At 36.3% G+C, this 22500-nt stretch overlaps 1 protein-coding gene across 1 annotated transcript in view; it reads right to left on the reverse strand.

Annotated features, from left to right (window-relative positions):
- Nucleotides 1-22500, reverse strand: part of LOC119573999 (transcriptional regulator ATRX-like) — a 71602-nt gene that overhangs the window by 47821 nt on the left and 1281 nt on the right. Inside the window, exons 2-11 of the mRNA XM_037921097.1 lie at nucleotides 20410-20550; nucleotides 19195-19329; nucleotides 11134-11247; nucleotides 10288-10858; nucleotides 8798-8872; nucleotides 8430-8615; nucleotides 7381-7499; nucleotides 6993-7127; nucleotides 6599-6768; nucleotides 1070-3649 (exon numbers count right to left, since the gene is read on the reverse strand). Coding sequence (XP_037777025.1) covers nucleotides 1070-3649; nucleotides 6599-6768; nucleotides 6993-7127; nucleotides 7381-7499; nucleotides 8430-8615; nucleotides 8798-8872; nucleotides 10288-10858; nucleotides 11134-11247; nucleotides 19195-19329; nucleotides 20410-20484 — 4160 coding nt within the window. The 5' untranslated portion in view covers nucleotides 20485-20550. The remainder of the gene's footprint in view (nucleotides 1-1069; nucleotides 3650-6598; nucleotides 6769-6992; nucleotides 7128-7380; nucleotides 7500-8429; nucleotides 8616-8797; nucleotides 8873-10287; nucleotides 10859-11133; nucleotides 11248-19194; nucleotides 19330-20409; nucleotides 20551-22500) is intronic.

The following is a 22500-nucleotide window of genomic DNA, read 5'->3' on the forward strand; positions in this document are numbered from 1 at the left end:
AGAGGAGAGAGAGAGAGAGAGAGAAGAGAGAGAGAGAGAGAGAGAGAGAGAGAGGAGAGAGAGAGAGAGAGAGGAGAGAGAGAGAGAGAGAGAGAGAGAGAGAGAAAAGCTAGCTAGCTAGCTCAAAAGAGTATACACAAAACTATATCTAAAAATCTTTATAAAGTTTCTAACTTTGGCAGATATTGTTAGTAGCTCCTATTATCATCACTGTTCTTAATATGTATTTTACATTTTCTTGATATTATCATCAGTTTTATCATTAGTTAAAGGTTGAAGAAGTGAAAATAAGTTGGTAAATCCATAAAGGGTAATACAATCCTAGGAGTGTAACAAAACTAAGCAAAATCTAAAATTCAAATAATAATTTTCCTGATGATTTCAATAAAAATATAAGCACTGGAGGTGGGGAGAAATCTCAATCACTTGTTCAAGTACTCACTCAGGTACAAAGGATCAACCATGGTTGATGCATGCATTCTCTCTCTCTCTCTCTCTCTCTCTCTCTCTTTCTAGACATACACAGGTATACACACAGATACAGAATGAGGGAAAGTAAAAGAGGATAGAGAAAGAGATGCCAACAAAGAAAGAATGAGAAAAAATAACAATAATAATAATAATAATTTTAAAAAGGTCTATACTCATCAGACTATTCCACTTCTTTCATAAAGAGTGCCTCCTTTCTTTTAATAGAATATACACATCTGCTGAAGCACATTGTAAAATACTTCCTACCATGTCTTCTGGTACTGGTTATAAATTTTAATATTCTTTATATTTTCAAAAGTCAACTGTCTCATTTAAAGAAAAGAAAAGATAATAATTAAAAAACATAAAAAAATATATATACTGCAGTGACTCTGGAGGTAACCAAAGAATTTAGGCTTCCTAAAATAACTTCTATTTACGAAATCATACATCAAAAATACAGGAAAAATAAAAGCAAACAAAACAAAAAGGAAATAAAATATCACTACTGATAAAAATGATGATAATAAAGTGATCACTTGACTCATATGAATGCAGAAGCACAAAACCACCAAAATACCAAACAGTTCCTACTTACTTCATGAGCTTTTCAAATTCCTCATCTGAATCTTCTTCATCAGCTTCACCATCATAATGTTTTGCTTGTTTCTGGCGCTCTGTCTCCTTCTTTCGCCTGAACTCGGGGAATTCTTTGACGTCAATGAATTCATCTTTCTCCAATTTGCTCTTGACTTCTGTGCTGATCGTCTGTACTTTGGTCTGGCACTTACTCTCCAGCTGCTTCTCCTTTAGTTCTTCCTTCTCTTCTTCTGTTAGGTGCTTCACTTTCTCCATCTTCTCAGCATATTTCTTGAGGAAGTTCTTTTTCTTACACTTGGGCTTGGGTTTGTCCTCTAGCTCATAATCACTCTCACTTTCCAGGAGAGAAGCCATGGCCATCTGGTTGTCATCCTTATTAGGTGTACTGCTTCTTTTCATATTTTTCTGTTTTTCTCCTTTCTTGGTGCTCATGTTCTCACCACTAATTTCACCCTTGCTCTTACCAGCTTGTCGTTTCCTTTTTTCTGGGGTACCCTCTTCAGAACTTTCTCCTCGGCTGCATTCCATGGGTTCGTCATTTGCTCTGGTTTCCTCCTCATCACCTGAGTTGTCTTTATCATTTTCAGATTCACTTGCTAGCAACTCTGAGAAAGCCTCATTGTTCTCCTTCTTCTTCTTCTTCTTTTCATGTTCATCAGACTTCTTAGGACTGTTTCCACCTTTTTTACTCTCAGCTGCTTCTTTATCATTAGCTTCCTCTTCATCTGAACTTTCCTTTCCATTCACCTCTTCCTGTTTCTTCTTTCCCTTGCTTTTCACTGGGCTTTTCCTGGGTTTCTTCTCATCATTACTGTCTGTTCCTTCTTCAGAGCCCTTCCCCTTCTTGGTATCCTTCTTCATCATCTTTTTCTTCTTTTTCTTCACACTATGATCTTCATACTCTTCTCTCCGCCTCCTCATCTCTGTATCTGTGTCTTCCTCTTCTGATGATTCATCATTGGATGACACATCTCCAATTCCCAACATATCATCTTCATCGTTGTCTTCCTGCCGTCTCTTCTTTGTTCTTCTTCTTTGAGTCTTCTTCTTTTCCTTTGAATCTCCGTCTTCTGACTCTCTGTTTCCTCTTCCCTTTGCTTTACTCTTCTTTTCAGTTTCCTCGTCACTCTCGTCGTCTTTGGGTTTTCTTCCTCTTTTCTGTTTCTTACCTTTTGGTATTTTCTCAGAGCCATTTTCCTCTTCCTCATCACTAATCAATTTCTTTTTCTCTTTTTTCTGCTTCTCCTCCTTCTGAACTTTTTGTTTTCTTCCTTTTGATTTATTTTCTTTGTTATCTGCCTCAGCATTAGAATCTTCACTGTCTTCCTCCTCCTTCTCTTTCTTAATTACTTTCTTTTCTTCTACAGATTCATCCTTTCTGAATGAGCCTTTCTCATCTGCCTCTTCTTCTTTCTCTTCCTTTTTCTGATCTTTGGCCTTCCTTCCTCTTTTACTTTTCACTTCTTTTTCAATGTCTGAGTCAAGTTCCTTCTTTACATTCACCTCATCTAGTTCCTCTGTACTTCTGCTTCTCCTGGTCTTCCTTGCATTTGATAGAGGGGTCTTTTGTTCTTCTGATGTATCAGCACTTTCTTCACCATCCTTTTTCTTTGACAAACTTGCCTTTGCACTTCTTTTACATTTTTCAGTAATTTCTTTTCCAACATATTCAACTGTAGCAGAGGAAAGAATACTTGAATCTTTCTCTGCCTCATCAGCTTCACCATCAGATGCTGATTTTGTCTTGGCTAATGCCTTTTCTATCTCGGTCTCATCGTTAGTTTCTGAGACACCTTTGTTGCCACTTTCCTCTATTGCAGCATCACTGACATTACTCCTCATTTCATCCTGTTCTACAGGGTCATCTATATCCGCTGAACATTCATCCTCTGATCTAAAATTGGCCTTGCTTGAATCCTGGCTTGCATCATCTACTTCCATTTCCTCTTTGCTTGATGCCTTTGAAGAATCTTGGCTTGCAGTCTTTCTACTGCTGGTTCTACTTCCTTCCTCTGCATCTGTCTTGATATCTTCATCATCAATCTTTGACTTATTCCTCTTTCTTTTGGGTGTAACCTGTTCTTCAGCTTCCATGTTGATTTCTTTCAAGCTGCTTTTCTTTTTGGGTGAAGATGTGTTACTTTCCTCAACTTCCTTTTTGGTCTTTCTGTTTTTGTTCTCAATTATAGAATCAACATTTTCTACCTTTTCTTCTGAAACGAGCTTTTTTACATCAACTGAAACATTTTTTTCAAGGATTTCAAAATTGGTAATCATCCCTGTGAGTTGCTTTAAAATTCTTTTACCTGCCTTTTCAGTTCCCTCTGCTGAGTATTGGGAACTCTTCCAAGTGCTGTTTATTTTTTCAACATTCTTTAAACATAATGAAAGCATATCAACCATGGTTTCAATGCTTTCGTTTAGCCAGGCGTGGCGGTGCTTTCCTCTGCTATCAACAGATTTGTCCTTCTCCGTTTCCTTTTCAACTTTCTTGGGCGAATTCTTTGTGGCTCTTTCCTTCCTATTCTTTTTCAGAAGCTCAAACTTTGAAAGTAAGTTCTTTTTACTCAATTCTTTCCTGTCAAACAAAAAAAAGAAAAAAATAGAAAAGGAAAAAAGAAAGAAGAAAAGAGGGAAATTTAAATTAAATCCAAAAATGACTTTGAATTACAAGAGAGAAAAAAATGAAGATGAGAAGGTAAAGAAAGAGATAATACTTATTCAAGGTATTTACTAGCAAACTACAGACCAACACACACAATGCATTGCTTGGGAGTATATATGTATGCAAATATGTATATAAAAAAGTGAGAATATCAACTATCTTGACCCAATATGCGTGGCTTTTTTGGCGGCCGTGCGGTTTGCCAAATGGTTTAATCCATATGGGCTGCACCTGTAGGGATGCAACCCGCGGCATCTGCACTATGCCACCCATGAACAAAGGGTTAAGGGTTAAGGGTTGATTCTGGTAAAAACCTGGTTTTGCTCTATGTGCAATACATACATTATATTTAACCTCAAAACCCTCATTCCCCCTCTTCATTATTAAGACATCACTGTTACTTCCCCCCTCACATTAACCCCTTGGATCCCAGTACTCCACTGACAGCATGTGGCCCAAAATCTGAGCATTAACCCTACAATGAATGTACCAGAAATCTCACGGTGTCACTGATTCCGGTGACCTCTGACAACCGTCCAGCCTTTGGACCTGGGAGTCCACTACGTGTAGCGGAACTTCCTGCGCAACTTGCTCCAGCGAGTTGAGCAGGAAGTAAGAGGTTAAGATTACTTGAGCAACCACTATAACAGATGAGTTTGTGTGTGCCTGCAGGCCAAGCACACACAAACACTCATGTGCAGTGACAAGACTCTATGCTTCCCCTTTGCAATGTTATCTTCTCTTTTTCTGCAAAAGCATTTTTAACCTATCACTACTGGGTCATGTGTATCGGCGTCATAACAAACCGCTTGGTCTGCGGGGTAAGCCTGTACACATGGCAACGCACCAGAGTATGTGGAGCAGGACATTCGGCTTGATGTAGTGGACTCCCATGCCCAGTGTCTGGTCATTGCCAGAAATCACCTTAATTTCATCACACTCAGGGATTTCTGTTACCCGACAGCAAGGGGTGAACTTTTCTGCCATTTTCTAATGTCTGTATTTGTCATTAAATATGCTGTATGCAGATGGTAATACACGGTTTTCCTTGCACAAACTCCATATCAACTCTCTAGGTAGACCAAATCTCAGTGCAATATTAATAACAGCAAGTAATAATTTACTTGTCTCTTTTAATAACATTCAATTTTCAATAATATAAAGTGCACTGCCAGGTCACAGTGGGTAGGAAAAGGATCCTGATGATGAAAGTAGTGTCATCCCTGGATCTGGCACATTCTGCCAGTTATGGCTCATGGATGGTACATTCCATTCGTGTTTATCAAAGGAAATAATGCAATAGACCCTTGCTAAATGGCCACTGAGTCTAATCACCCTCTGCGCTTGTGTCGAGTCATTCACGTTAGCCCAGCCATCAGTCTAAATTCTCATGACAGCAACTTCCAATCACCCTGGCCCTCAGCCAATATCTTCCATGATGGCATGTTCACATCACCTCCCCTTCAAGCTAAATTCTTTCATGACATGATGGTTGCATCATCCAGATCGTATGGGTTAATATGTTCACTTCTATAGTATAAAATTGTTATTCCCTGCTTTTATCATTCCCAGAGTCTAATATATTCATTTAAAAAAAAAAAAAAAATCTATGTATATTATATGATCATAACTTTAAGAAATAATTACTAGTTTTGCTTTGAGTTTTTGCTATAAAAGAAAAAAAAAATAATAATAATAAAATAAAATAAATAAATAAAAATATTGAGGTACAAGCCTAAAAAACCTTTTCAAGGATACCATGGAAAGATTCCAGGTATATTAACCCGATGTCACTGGGAAAATGCTGTGCTCACTTTAGATTTTAGATTTTTTGTGTGTGTGTTGAAATGTCTCTGCAAATAGATAGCTCTGCAAGTGCTTAGCCACAAAGGAGTCAATTAGTAGACCTTGTGACCTTACCTGATTTCACCTTTCCTTGAATTTGCAGGATTTTTTACTTTTTTAACTAATACAGTCAATACCAATGGTGCTATCTTTATTATAGACATTATCATTACTATAATGTTATTTACATTATTAACAGCAATATAAAATAACATCAAATATAAATCAAGGAAAAGGGTAAACAGGTGAGAAAACTGTACTCATAATTGGATCACTGGTGACTTCGTACAAGTGAAGCCATCTATTTGTTAAAACAATTAATAAAGGCATATACATACATGCCATGCCTGTTGGTTTTGAGTTAAATTGTTCTTTAGGCTGTCTTTTTACATTATGAATTTATTAAGACATATTCTGGGTTGGAATACAGATCATGATCTTCCTACATGGAAAGATGTATACTTTACAAGGTTTTGGAAAAGAGGGGTAAATTTCGTGGATATAATAATGCCCAGGTAAAGATGCCACAAACCCCTTTATGAGGAATCAATGTTTGTTTGTGTGAAAGTCTGTGCTTCTAATTGAAATGCAAGGAATTTTTACAGTACTTTACAATGCATACCAAATACCCATTTTTTGCAATAATCTTTTGTATGTGGCACGTGTGAGGAAAAGGGGAAAGGGGTCAAGTTAATCACAATATCACCATTATCATTCATGCAATAAAACCTTACAATTTTAAGATTTAAATTGTTCCCTTTAACCCCTCAATGACGGTATCTGAAATCTCTCAGTGTCACTGACTCTGGTGACTTCTGGTAACTGTCCTGCCATTTTGCCAGGGAGTTCACTACATGTAGAGGAACTTTCCGCTCGACACACACTAGCATGTCACAACACCTATAGCCATACCCGGCATGATGAGTCGGTTTGTTATGATGGCTATAGGAGTGGCCCGGCATATACGGGGTAAGATATATGAATTAATATGGATGCATAATTCCAGAATTCCCTTACCTTGACAGATTATCATCTTGCACTTCTGATTCCTCTAAGTTACTCAGAATAGCTCTGTGCAGTGCTCGGAGTTCTGTCATCGAGGTCTTATCACAAACGTAGCACGCCCAGTTCTCTGCTGTTTCTGCATTCTTCAGCTCAGACCGACCCATGGTTCGCTTTATACAGCGCTTCAGAGAAAAAAATTCAATACAGTTCCAGTAGAAATAATAAAATAAAAATTTTGGACCTATTCTCATGATCAATTTTACAATATGTAAAAAATACAAATGCATGAGAAATTCTGGTACACATATTCTTTTGCACTACTTGTCAGTTCTTCATGAATTTTCCTACATTTTTAATGTGCAAACTAAAGCAAAAAGATTTCAAAGATAACAATTTGTAGGTTTACCTTACAAAATCCATTGAAACAACCCTCCTGCTCACAGCACAGTAAATCACCTCCTTCTGCACACAATCTGCAGTACTCATCATAACCTTCTTCATCTTTGCAAAATCTACCTTTCCCATAATATTTCCTACATCTCTGCAAAATTAACACATAAAATCATAAACCTAAAAACCAACAGCATTTTCATATCTAGCAAAAAAATATGAAACAGATACACTAATAGAAAACTTTTTCAGTGTTTCATGAAGTATACATTTATCTACCATAGTGATTATATTTCTGATAATCCATATACTTAAAATAAGTATAAAAAAAAATACTATGCCTCCTACTACTACTTATAATACAAGTCTTATCGAATTGTAAGTGGTCTGGATTGACAGATCACCTTGCATGAAAGAACTCCTAGTACTGGGTGGGTATAGACCAAGGATCGAATTTGATGATTGATTTGTTCATTGCAGGCAGTGCATCTCATCACTGAATCACGAAGCTTCTTTTGAAGATCTGGAAGAAAAAAAGTGGACATGATTGTAGCGAATTTCCGGTCTTCAGACAGGTCATCCCACAGGATTTCAGGCTGCCTGTTCCCCTGAAGTTATGTACAAAAAATCTAGGACTACTCTGCTCTGCAAGATGACATGGCTTTGCTGTTTTCCTGTGTTTATCTGTGCTTTTTCAGTAAGAATAAACCTGTTTTATATCCTTTGCCTTACCTTTCCCACTGGCCCATAATCTACATCTACAGTACGTAACACTACTTATACTCTACTTGCCTTATGTTCCATACTTATCTTGTCTTATTCTTGTTTTTAACAAATTCACCTTAGCTTTGTTTCTCACTAGTTTTTCTCTTTGTGTTTTCCTGTTTTCCCTCACAGATCCCTTCTTTCACTTTTTTGTACTTTTCTATCATTTCTTTCTTTTCTGAGCAAAATTTTGTATAATTTTATCTGACATATTTCTAACCTTATCTTAAACTCACAACATACACAGGTCAGCCAGTGATATCATTTTATTCTTTTTATTATGACTATGGGGTCACTCTTAAATCACCCAAGAGTCATCTCCAATTACATTAAACCCACATGGGCATTACCTGCAACACAAGCTACCAAATCAACATCTATAATTCTATGTAGTTTATTATCATCCACTATAGCGATAACAAAAATATTCACAGCTCTTTATGAGCTGCACTCTCAGATATACACAAGACAATGAACCACACTCATGGTGACAAATTTAAAAAAGGTATGAAAGAGACTGAATATTTTCACAATACAAGGGATGTTTTTAAATGGTTTTGAATATATCATTGTCAAAAATACATGTATTTATGATGATCATATATTTGAAAACAGTTAAATACATCTCTTGCATCATGAAAATGTTTATTCTCATTCAAGAAGAAGAAGAAAAATCAAGGTTTCTTACCATTTATGTTCTTTCGGTAATATTCATCCTCTTCTTTGGTGTATCTGATTGTCATCTCATCCTCCACTTGCCTGGACTTCTTCCCTCCAGCATCAGCCTGGTCTTCCTGCTGAGAGTCACCATCTGATGAACCACTGTTCTTCCTTTTTCCATCTGCTGATTTTTTATCTCTTGTGTTGTCTTTATCTGGTGAAGTCAGGCAGAGATTTACAGGTTTCAAAGAACATGAGTGCAAAGAAAATCAATAAAACTTCTAGAATACACACAAAAGTATGAGCACATTGCAAGCCTCCTATTTTAAAACAATTCACTGCCAAAAGTCCATAAAGTAACCTACAGAAAATTAAATTACGTGATAAAAAAATTACCTATAAATTCCACCACAAAAGGGGAGGTTTTCATCATGCATTTAGATGTGTCATGGTCACTGTTAACTGTGCATGCTGAAAGTGGGAAAAAAATAGACAAAAAGAAACTTATTAACAATCTGATACAATTTTAAAGAATCCAAGTTTTGATATTTGACAATCTACCAAATTCAGTCATCAGGAACCATGACCTCAAACCTTTCATCTAAGAGGCAAAATGGATACAGAATTTTGGTTTAGTATGATATAACTTTCATCTATTTTGAAGTTAATTAAGTGACAGGGAATTTTTACTAATTATATATCATGTCTATCTTCCCTATATTACCATTATGCAATCAGTCTTTTTGACCCACTTGGGATTTCCCTGTGCCACACTAAGCTATGTGCAGGGAATTGCAGGCAGTATACTCTGCAGCATAAATTATTTTTTTTGGAGGGGAAAGGAAATGAAGAAGAAAGAGGGCTGTTTTTTCTCATGCTAGGGTCAAATAACTAACAATTTTTTAATGCTTATAACTTAGAGCAAGTTCAACTGCACATGATATATTTAGACACAAGTGAATTTTTGCAATGTCATGATAGGTTGTCACCTGACATGAATAAGTGAAATAAAGGGTGTTTGGTAAGTAGCATTTGACTGCACATCACACACACACAGCCTGTACCTGTTTAAACTGAACAAGAGCATATCTGCAATTTGGTCTCTTAACATCTAAAAGCACCTGTCACAATATGTGCCATTCATAAAAATGATATTCTCATACCATTTGCATAACTTGTGAAATTGTTACCATCTTGGGCATGGAAAAATATGAGTAAGATGGGGTTTCGTGCATGGTCAGAGATCAAAGGAAGAATTGTGGGAGAGGCCCACGTCCAGTCGTGTGATCATCCTTGAGTGTTTCACGTTGGAAATTCAGGGCCATCTACTGCTGGTTAGAGCTAATCTTCCTAATTTTCATCTTTTCAGGAAAGTGAAGGGACATTTTCAAAGAACATAATTCTTCAACTGAAAGAAGTAATAATTACATTTCTGAATGTGTATGACAAAAGAATCTAAAAACTTGTCATATGGTTCTAGAAAGACCTGAATGTCCTGGGAGACTACAAGGATAAATAATTCATGTGTAGATGTATAGTAAAAGCATTTAGGAAAGAAGTAAAATGAATGGAAAAACTAGAAGTAAATCTAATTATACAACAAATATTTTAAAAATATCTGAAACACTAAAATGTAAGATACACAAGCACATTATTAATACACTAAGCAACCTATTCCAATATTTTAGTTGTATCATAAAATTTGCTAATAACACAAGAACAAAGCATTTCTGATTTGCCAGTCAAATGCCCACAACTTGATGCTCATTCCAAAACCATGGCAATGCACAGGCCTTATAGAAAAAGAAGAAGAAGAAGAAGAAAGCAATAGATAATATTTACTTATTCATATTTTATAGGTTCTCAAACATCAACTAAAATCTTACCACTATCACTTCCTTTTGATGAATCATTGTCATTGTTTTTTTCATCATTTGAAGAATCCTGCTCCTTTTTAATGGTTTCTTTTTCTATATCCATCTTGGATTCTTTTGGAAGTGTATCTGTTTTCAATACACTTTTTTCTATTATAATATCATCATCAGAATCTTGACTTTGGACCATCTGATTTGTAAGGTTTTCTAACTTATTAAGTTGTTCTATTTCTTCACATACAACTTGCTCCTTCTTTGGACCAGGAGTAACATTCTGGTCTAATGATGTGGTTTTGCTCTCTACATTTTCTGAATCTGATGCAAAGAGGTCTTCTATGGAGCAATTTTTATCAACTGTATCCAAGAGACTTGTCTGGCTATCAGTTTCTATGCCTTGGTTTCCATTGACTCCATTCTCTGTCTCAGCAATTACATCTTCTAAGATCTTCTCACTGGATGCCACTTTGCCCTCCTCTTCAGGGAGCCCATTCCCATCCATATTTATCCCCAAAACACTAAAAACATCTTCTTGAGTCAAGCCACTTCCACTGGCAGGAGTCTGAGTCTGAGGCTGGACATTATCCTGTTCAATTCAGAAATTTGAATGCATTTTTTCTTGAAGTTAATATGAGAATATTTGAACCTTAACACCATTACCTTGGTATCACATTTATCAATATCTTTATTATCATCTTTTACATTTATTAAGCACACATAATTTTTTATATAAACATTAGAGAAAAATATATATCTCAAGTATATCAAAACTACTATAGTACATAATTAATATTCATTCATGATGTAATCTCATCACTTTTATGAATACTATAATAACTTTACAATAACATCTATACTTACTTTTCTTTTCAACATTGCTGAGCTATGAAATCCCATTTTTTTTCTTGACAAGCAGAAACGTCGCATGAAGTTATCAAGCCATGCAACTGTTGGCTTGAATTCCTTGTCAGAGACCTGTTACCAAATGAAATTTGGGTGAGTAACAAGTCTATCTTCTAGAACTTACACACACATTTTTGCAGCAGAATTCAAGATTAAACATGACCTTGGTCTATATAATGTCCTATCAGGAAGATCAATTTTATCAAAGCCATAAACAATTTCATTCCAGTTCAAAGTAAAAGGGATTCCAGCAGAAAATATAAAATGGGGTAAAGCTATGGCCTTTCACCAGAACATATAGCCAAAGCCAAAAATATTCTTACAAATCCCTACTCTCATAGAATATATAGGCAAGTACAGTACCTGCAAATAAGATCGGAATGCAAATGTGATCAGTACTGCATCATACATACATCAATGCAACTGTGTCAGTATGAAAAACTTTGGGATCAAACATAGGTATGATAATTCTGGCAGACAGTCAGGAGGAGTCACACAACACCATCTGTTCAGTATTACTTCATAAGAGAAGGTTCTTCACATGTGTGGTGCTACATTGCCATTCATACAAATTACACCATAAGTTTAGCTACTTGTGTGTTGCACATACTGGGGAAGGCATTTTCTGATGACACTATCCTTCAACTTAGTGAAGAGAGATCACATAATATATGAGCTCAACTAGACTTAGTGAAAAGTAGTGGCTGAAATTAGTCAAAGAGATACTGGGTATTGAGCTACCCCCACTGTGGGTCACAGGAAGATATCTCTGTGGACTGAAGCTCTTGAAATGTATACTACTGTCAAATCCATACATTTCAGTCCCCAAATTAAACAAGAAAAAACAGAAATACTGAGAAATGTATTTACATGTTCAATTTAGCATCACCTTCAAAAGATGTCAGCCTCTCCTCCTGCCATCCTGCACCCATGCCCTTACCATGCCTAAAATGCAAAGGCAATGTATTTTTTGCAAAAATTGCAAAAAAAATTGGACCATTAAAGACTGGGAAAATGTTAAGTTCTCTAATGAGTCAATACGCATGAAGTGGTTCAAGAATCACAATACTATGGTTTTGGACTGACCCAAGAACTCTCTCACCTTATCTCAATAACTGCAGTATCAAAAATTGGCAAGTTGTCAGTAATGCCAGTTTGCTGATGTGCACTGGCAGTTTCTCCAGCTTGCATTCAGTACTTCAAGCACAACATTAGGCACCTATTTGCCATAGATGTATTTTATTTAAAAAAAGTTTCTCTTCACTCTAAGTGCCTGTACCTAATAGTGGTGTCAAAGGATGTTACTACTATTGGAGAAAGATGAGTTCCCTTTGATTTACTGCGGAGTATGCTATCGTACAGTGACATTTGTGACTTAGTCCATCACAGCCATGTATGATTTTGGGTTAAATCCTATTGAAAATCTGTGGTATATGGCAAAGAAAAGCTAGAAAATATGGATACAGGCTCTGTTCCCAAGCTCATCCAGGCCACTGAACTATTGGTCCTTGGTCCATTCAATTCCCTAATGATTGAGAGACTGCCTTTAAAATTACTATTACACTATATGTATCATCTGCTTTTTTAAACCATCAATTCATTTTTTTTAAAATTAGTATTACTTTCTTTGATCAATAGCATTTGGATCACCTTGCATCTGGATCTTATTTGCAGACACTGTAAATAGCTGGTAAGCTTACACTTAGTAAGAGTATGACATGCAAACCAAATACCCATGACTGCCACATTTAGTTCAACAAGAAAGGAAAAATCTAAATTATGACCTCTTCTATAACATTTGTTGATAATAAGTTTGTTTCTAAAGAAAAGTAACACACACACACACACACACACACTCCTACACACATACACACACACACACACACACACACACACACTCACACACACACACACACACACACACACACACACACACTCCTACACACACACACACACACACTCCTACACACACACACACACACAAATGTAATACAAAATTGTAGTAATGCTGAACCAGTAAAGGTCAGGAACAGATTAAGAACTAAAACTTAAACTTTTCTTATTTATGGCTGTGAATGATCATTTGATTAAAGTAAATCCAACTGATATAAAAATTTCTGTGAACATTCACACACAATCAATCAGAAATATAACATTTTGAAGATATGGCATACTCATTTCCTAAGATATTAATAGACAGATCTAAAGTAGTGATGTAAACATCAAAACAACAACTACTACTTAAGGGGACCATCCCCGAAGAGGGGGAAGGGCAGAGGGGTTATTAGGAATTAGTTACCTTCTGATATCTGTATATGAGCAAGGAAACTACCAAATGACTGTTAGAATACACCTCTGGTTATTTCTTGGGAGTATGGACTTATGCTTGTTAAAACATGATATGGCATTTGATAATGACATTATGCACAGATGTGAGTTTGTGAATGTCCAAAGAACTGTCAAAGGCCAGACTTCTGGTACTGTTGAAATAGGTTGTATGGTACAGTGAGTGGTGTTGATCCTATGGAGGGGATAAGCCTTTAGCATTTTACAAGGCGCTGTAGACACTTTGTTTTGTGGACATAAGGGTGATAATCTACAACCCTGGTAAGCTGTGCTCTATGCTGGGTCAACAGGATCAAGAGAGGCCAGGGAGCTTGTGTGGCACTCGCACTGCAATTCAGTCCCAACCATGATTGAATGTGGACGACTGAGTGGACTATCCTTGCTGAATTTATTAATCCTTTTAAAATCTGTACAGAATTTTGTGTAATGTGAACAAAGTGACATTGACAAGGGTCTGCATCACTTCATATCTGTAGGGGGATACTTGTACTCATCAGGAGATGAGGGAAACATACTTGTAAAGAGACAAGGGAAGTCATCTGTATCAGCAAGTAAACTCTATTAGCCCATTGCCGACGGGTGGCATGTACGCACATGCCATGGCATGGCAGGACCATCTGCCGGGGGCATGTATGGACATGCCATGGTGTATCTATGAACATGCCATGAGTTTTTTTTGTTACAATCGCGGCAAAAGATTATTTTTCTGCCACTGAAAGTGTGATTAAGTCGGTTTTAACACTTTCTCATTTTTACCATGCAACAACAATAAAAAAAAAGCAGTGCCACACACTGCTTATTTTATTCGGACTATAGACCGAATAATGCTCAACTATGGAGTCTATACAACAACAAAAGTATCCTTCAGTCTCGATTTATCAGGAAGTATGGCAAGTAGAGACTTTAGAAAATAATGAAAACTGAAAATACAACATATCTTCGTAGTATTACGAAGAAACGGCATGCTGGTATTTGGCATGAGTGGTCGCACATGATCGGGCGACGATATAAGCCCCCGGCAGCGAGTCCCGGGCCTCTATGAATACTACCCATCAGAAATGGGTTAAATGTATAGAGTTATTTCTTGTGTTTGTAACAACTATTAGATATAATTACAGAATGAATCTTATAAGAGTAAAACCATACATAAAATTGGAACTATTATTCTTATTCAAACACTGAGCTCAGAAAATGGAACAAAAATCTGTTATCCAGTGGTCTATACATGAATATATCCGAGATGTTTCAACTTGTATTCATATCTACCCAAGGATGTATGAACCCCTTGGATCCGGTTGCTTCACAACACTCACATGGACCAAAATATGGACATTAGGCTTACATGAGTGGCTGCTCTGATGGACATGTGGCTTGTAGGCCAGGTGCACAAAAACACTCATGTGCAGAGGCAAGACTTTATGCCTCACCTTTCTAATATAATTTTCTCTTTTTATGGATAATTGTTTTCAGCTTAAATTTTTTTTTCCAATGTCCATATTTGCACAGACTCCATATCATCTCTCTAGGTATTCTATAACTCAGTGCAAGAAAAAGAAAAATAAGTAACAGTTTGTTGTCTTATTTTTCATATTAAATTTTCTGTAATATAGCTTATGTCACCAGTCACAGCCGCCAGGAATAGGATGTTGAGTATGGAAATAGAGTCCTCCTTAGAGCTGGCACTCTTCCAGTCATGGCTCACAGATATTACATTCCATACTCATATGTCCATGGGAATAATGCAAAAGCCCTCTTTTTAAATGCTAAAAGAGTCTAACCACCCTTTAAAAGGCTTGTGCACTTGTGGTGAATCTTTCCTGTCAAACCCGGCCTTCAGCCAAAACCTTCACGATGGCAAGTTCATGTCGCCTGGCCCATAGCCAGATTTTGCCGCAGTGTCATGTTCATGTCACCACCCCCAAGCCAAATTTTTTCATGTGATGGTTACATCATATAGATCGTTGGGGTTAAGAGTGATAATAAGTATTATGGCAGCACTCAATAAGGTTCTACATAACAGATTTTTATACTACTACTACTAGTAATAAAATAATAAAAATCAATGATTTATAATCAAATATTTTGTGAAAAATTTCTATCAAAATTGAACTTTTATACATGATATGCGCTCTGCATCGAGACTCCCTAGTAATATGCTGTAGCTTATTCTTATTCTTATATTGGTCAGTTTGTGTAACGAATGTGATGTACTTGTCAAAAAATAATATTGGAAATTATGATAAAATTTTGGTTTGGGTCTCACTCCAGCAGCTGGTACTGTCCACCAAATTCAAATTCGATTTGAAATCAATAATTTCCAATGTAAAGAGCGCTTCATTACAAAAATCATGTTGGAAGTGGATTTATGACCTTTGGAAGAATAAGTGAGATATAGCCTATTTCATGTAGAAAATGATAGTTCAATATGACACCTGCTCTATAATAAATACTATATTGAATTTTGAAAATAGTCTTGTGCATGGTCTTCACCTTTTCCATGTGCTTCCAATTACACATGCAACCTGTGGATACCGCCATAAGCCACTGGTGCCATAAACACATGGACAACCCACCTAACTTTCATAAATGATTGAAGGCAACTATACACAGGTTCCCCACACCCAACTGCTATTTATTAATTTATTAGAGTAATCAATATTGATTTATGATGTAACTAATAATTTTCCCTTTACATAGAAATAGCTTTAATCTTATTAAATCAGAATGATTTAAACACTTTAACTTTGTGTTTTTATATACATATATACAGACTCAGAAGTAATACCCCCCCCCCCCCCATCCTCCCTGTTTGGAGCATAGGAAAAATTCAATAGCTCAAGTAAGTCCCACACTTCATTACTTTATAGATGTATTTCTATATTTCTCAATATTGAATGAATATGTTGTATTCATGCTAGGGTAATGTGATTACAATATATTTGTAATAGCATTACCATCCAGTCTTCTATTCCTTTATTATCTCATTAAAAAAAAAAAAAAAAAAAAAAAAGGGGGGGGGGGGGGGAAGAAGTGGTTGCCATGCCAATAGTCTCACTGAAGAGTCCACTAAACGAGGATTTTATTGGTATATAACTTCATTAGATAACAAACTTTGGCAAGTGTCCAAATTTCTAACAACCTTCTCAGTGCTTTGATTACATTAGCTATGGTACCATTCAGCATCCATAGGTTTATTTTGATTGAAACCTTTTTCTCTTGAACGAATGTCGCAGTATGAACACCACCTAAAACCTGGATTTTTAAATTTCTGAGCAATAAACGGGATGAAAACCGTAGACTAAAGAATGAAAATATGCACAAAATATAGTTTACAATTGCATGGGGGAGGGAGGTCTCAAAGAATTCCCCACAAGTGCATAAACCTCTTGGGAGGCTGATTAGACTTATTTGGTGATTTTACATTATATGTCTATGCAAAGCAAATAGTCTATTACTATCTGGATAACACAAATCAAATGGCAAATATGGACATTTGAAAATGGCCAAAAAGCTAAAAATGCTATATGTAAACAGTGGAAATAACATTGCTATTAGGAGGCATGAAGTCTTGTCATCACACACGTGTTCTCGTTCGCCCAGCCTACAACTCGCCACCCGGCAGAGCAGCTGCACATGTAAGCCTAATGCCCAGATTTTTGGTCATGTGATTGCCATGATGCAACGGGATCCAAGGGGTTAAAGGAAAGCCCAGGTCACAATATGACAATCACTGACAAGTACAGTCTCTGAGTAGCCTTCTGGGCCTCGCTTTGGTTCAGTTGCAGTTGGATGATATATGATAATTTATCCTAAACATGAACAGATCAGCATTCAAGCATTCAGTGCATGAATTCTACATAGAAGATCCACACTGCTATCCTCCCTCTCCCTACTGTGCACAAGACTGTCCCTATAAGTCTAAAGTAGATATCTTAACCCATTGGCGACGGGTGGCATGTACGCACATGCCATGGCATGGCGGGACCATCTGCCGGGGGCATGTACGCACATGCCATAGAGTATGCATGGACATGCCATGAGTTTTTTTTTGTTACAATCACGGCAAAAGATTATTTTTTTGCCAGTGAAAGTGTGATTAAGTCTGTTTTAACACTTTCTCATTTTTACCATGCAACAAACAAAAAAAATGCAACAAACCGACAATTTCAACTCCATGATGCCGCACACTGCTTATTTTAGTCGGACTATAGACCGAATAATGATCAACTATGGAGTCTATATAACAACAAAAATACCCTTCAGTCTCGATTTATCAGGAAGTTTGGCAAGTAGAGACTGTAAAAAATAATGAAAATTGAAAATACAACATATCTTCGTAGTATTACGAAGAAACGGCATGGGATGCTGGTATTTGGCATGAGTGGTCGCGCATGCTAGGGCGACGATATAAGCCCCCGGCAGCGAGGCCCCGGCCTCTATGAATGCTACCCGTCAATTATGGGTTAATTTCTTCAGACATGTTACAAATGATTCATCAATACTATATGAAGTGTCACATATCCCTTAACCCATTGGGTCTGGTTGCGTCACAGTAATCAAATCCCCAAAAATCTTGGCATTAAGCTTACATAAGTGGCCACTCTGCTTGTAGGCCAGGTGCATGCAAACACTATTTTCCAAGTTATTTATTCTTTTTACACATAAGCATTTTTAGCTATTTGGCCATTTTCCAATATCCATATTTGCCATTTGATTTGCACTATCCAGATGGTAAATAATTTTTTTTCTTTGCACAGACTCCAATCATCTCTCAAGGTAGTCTACTACTCTGGCCAATAAAACTATGTAACACTACGTAATTTATATAATTTTAAATATTTTTACATAATGGTCAATTTTCTGTAAAACAACCTGTGTCATCACTCACAGCACCAGGAGTACAATGCTGAGCATGGAAATGGGGTCCTCCGTGGAGCCAGTGCTTTTCCAGTCACCATTCGCAGTCATTTCATTCCACACTCATACATCAATGGGAATAATGCCAAATCACCAAATGAGTAAAATAAACCTCCCTATTGGTTTGTGCACTCCTGGTGGGTCTTTTCCGACACCACGGCCTTCAGCTCCAACACTCACAACAGCAGGTTCACATCACCTGGTCTACAGCCAGATTTTCTCCTGGCAGAATGTTCACATTACCATCCCTCAACCTGGATTTTTTCATGATGTGATGGTCATGTCACCCGGATCCAACGGGTTAATAGAAATATGGAGAATATAAGGACCTACGACACAAGCTCTTTTATTTGTCTATTTTTATGTTGTTTGAACTTTCCATATGCAAATAGTCTGACCCTATCACAGTGGCAAAGTACCACTGTTCCCATGTAAACAAATCAGTTATGTATGAGGAATCAGACAAGCATCCGCATACATTATACATTTACGACACTAAAGAAAAAAGAAATTTTTTTTTTTTTTTTTTAATTATCAATAGTAGTATTATAGATCCTCCATAGCACAAGATCAAGATGGAAGTAAGTCACACTACCATGAATGGAACATATACAGAAACCTTCAATTTCATGTGGAAATACAAAAACTGATGGAAAAAGTGCTTAACTCATAGGGTCTTCATACAGTTTATCCTTAAATTTAGGAAATTATGCATTCATTTATCCATTTCCTAAATATATGTTTGTATAAACTTACCATCAATGCAATATTCAAGGCCATCTTACGAACATCATCCCTGAGCTTGTGCTTTCCAATCTGACATAGTTTATCATAAAGCATCCCTTCCACTTTGGGATGCTCACTGTGCTTTAAGCCAGCCTCCCTGTACACCTGTGCAGATAAAAAGAACATATTAATAATCACTCAGGCTCAAAACTATTTACACTTTTATGTGCATGTGTGTGCAAATGTAAATATAAATATAAAGGCACATATACAATATATGTACATTAATAAGAAAAGCTTTGAGGCCTCTTCTGATAAATTATCAAATGTTAACCGAGCCATCTCCTATATTTTTATTGTTGTTTTATTTAAAAAATACAAACAAAGGCACCCGCCTTTACAACTGATGCAATGAGAATTAGGATAGGAATGCCACATCACATTTATATATACTTAATGTGTAATATTCCCATTATAAGTAAGATTTACTACCATATTTACCCTGTCTTATTACAAAAGATGATCAAAATAGGGTTTATTACAATTTAAATATGAATTCTATAGCCATCATTAACTTTGAGATGTGGCAACTTGGCTAATCATACTTTTTTTTTTTTTTGTGTGTGTGTGTGTGTGTGTGTGTGTCTAAGACAAATTTCAGAATCTCAGAACTTTTGTGAATACTGCCCCAGGTATTAAGCTCTGTTGAGTGTGTGACTTGTAGACCCAGCCCAGATGTGGATTCAAAACTGTTATTATCTCTTTGACTGCATAAGCATATTTTTTTGCCATTTTCCAAAGTTTATATTTATCTTCTACTTTGGATATAATGCATGAACCCCTTCCTGAATCTCCATGAAGTTTAGTCTTCTGCCAAGAGTTTTTTGCTTTCATGATGAGTCATTCCTGGCACCAGAGGTCTCAGCCAATTCTTTTATGATGGCACATCCTCTTTACTCCAGTCCTCAGTTATTTATTTATTTTATTTTTTTTTTGGTCATGTCACTTGGATCCAATGGGTTAACATTATAAAATAAAACAATCATTATCATATGAGTTACATTAGTTCTTCAAAACATGGGAAAGGGATAGTGTCCTAGAGATACATTCAGTTAATAACTGAACAAAAGGAGAAAAGCTAACTGGTTGTTATTGGAAAACCTAAATCTCAATAAAAAACATACCACTACTAACATTTCCGGATTTTCTACACTGAAATAACCAATATTTTTTAGGTAGACTTACCTGGCCTGTCATGATGACCGCCACCTGCTGGGAATTCCCATCTGGGTCATGCTCCATTCTCACAAAAGACTCCATGATGTCCAGTTGTATAAAGGTCAAGAGAACTGAGTAGCAACTAGCAAAGGCACCAGTTCATCATTCCTGTAAATTTAATCAGTATAAAGTACCTGTATAAGAAAAACACACACACACACACAGAAGTAGATTTATTATAAATACACATATAAAAAAATGATTTTTAAAAAACTTATTCAGATTTTTGTTTTATCAGCATAAAATATTATATACTCTATACAATAGTTAAAAAATATATTTTGGAGTGTTTCTACAGCATGTTGCATGATCTCTCACTTAGTTACCAAGTGTCTGAACCTGTCAAGCAACCCAGTAGCCATTGGCCAAGATTGCATGACCTCTGTCCTGACTCCTGTTCCTGTATATATCATTCTATGACATGGCCAGACTTGTGCCACTGTATAGTAGTTTGGGTGTTACAACTACTAATTCCTGAGCTAACTGCAAGAGCAGAGATGTGTAAATGACCACAAGGCCTAAAGTATCTGGCAGGAAGAGTGATCCAGTGTGTGAACATTTTAACAGATTTCCTTCAATTCTGGGACAGGATGGAGTGCTATATACAAACAGTATAAACTTGAGTTACAAGGAATAGTAGATAGAATAAAATCTCAGAGGAAAAATAGAATTATCAAAAGAGTATTTGGATAATCCAGGTAAGACTGAAAATCTGACTCCGAAGGTGCCTCAAAGAAGTGTTCCCACTCCAGCATTACAAAAATAATGTCCAACTTCTGCCACAAGTTTTTCAAAGCATAAAGGAGCAACAACTGATGGCTGTACTGCACACATTCTGAATCTTCTGGCTTATGATCTGGAAATTGGCAGTATTAAAGAGCTTGTGGTTTATATAGTAAATACTTTAGAAACAATCACTATGCTTCTGCAAGATACTGCCCGGAAGGTGGGCAATGTCTTGTTGTGTCTCAAGACAGGATGGAATATCATGTGTAACTGTCTGAAGATATATCTAACAAACTGGCCAGCTCTCATCAAAATTTGTGAATCTGACAGGGCGCAGATTGATGTTAGAGAGGTGTCTAACTTAACACTGAGGTGTTAAGCAGAGGACCTACTTGCATGACTAGAACCAATATCTGTGGCTTTGGACTAAGTACTGTGATAAATGTACAACTGCTGAAGCAGTGAATATATGGAAAGAATTAATCACAAATTTTTGCAATGACAGATGCAATAACTGTTTAGAAAAAGAGGTTTGGCAAAGTCATAACACAAGTGCAGAAGTGAATAATACAATGGACTATGACAATGAAAAGTTTCCCTCACTTGTCCCAGTCATCATGAAATTTCAAGCCAAAGCAGCTCCTTGTCGTGCAATTATATTTAGTAATTCTGTGACCAAGTGCATGCCAGCTGTTGAATGGTGGAGGTCACATTCAAATGTGTTGGAGAGTGGTGTAATTTCAGTAGCACAACTACTACTGTGTAGTGGCATCTTCATCAGGGCCTGAAAGTTTTTTCAAGCTATGGTACTGTACATTCAAAACTGAGAAACTGGCTGATAGAAAAATAATCAATATTGGTATTTTTGTTTAAAATCATGAATGCACACAAAATGGATATATTTGATGATACTAATAATCAGAATTAATAAAAGAACCAACTTTATTATCATAAGAATTAAAAATAAATAATACCTTCTAGTTCTAAATTTCAAAGAACTTGTAATTTGTTTTCATAAACTACTTTTCAAAAGGGGATAACAACTTTTCAAAGAAGAATGTTTTTCTAGTATAAAATCAATGTGCTTTTGCTTTAAATACAGGCTATAATAACTGTCAATGTTCTTTTGAAATTAAATAAATCAGGATATAAATAAAATAATAATATTATGAGTAAACCTCTTTGATTTCCTTTTTTTGAGAGCATGATAATTTTTTTAGAGTTGTATTGTAAAAAGAAGTGCTTTACTATTCTACTTCTCTGAAACAAGTACAGTTCATTACAAGTAAAATCCTTTGGTTTAACTTTTAATGGAATGTGGAAATTTTAGTT

This window comes from Penaeus monodon, chromosome 6 (genome assembly GCF_015228065.2).
Source record: "Penaeus monodon isolate SGIC_2016 chromosome 6, NSTDA_Pmon_1, whole genome shotgun sequence".
Classification (NCBI taxonomy): Eukaryota; Metazoa; Arthropoda; class Malacostraca; order Decapoda; family Penaeidae; genus Penaeus; species Penaeus monodon.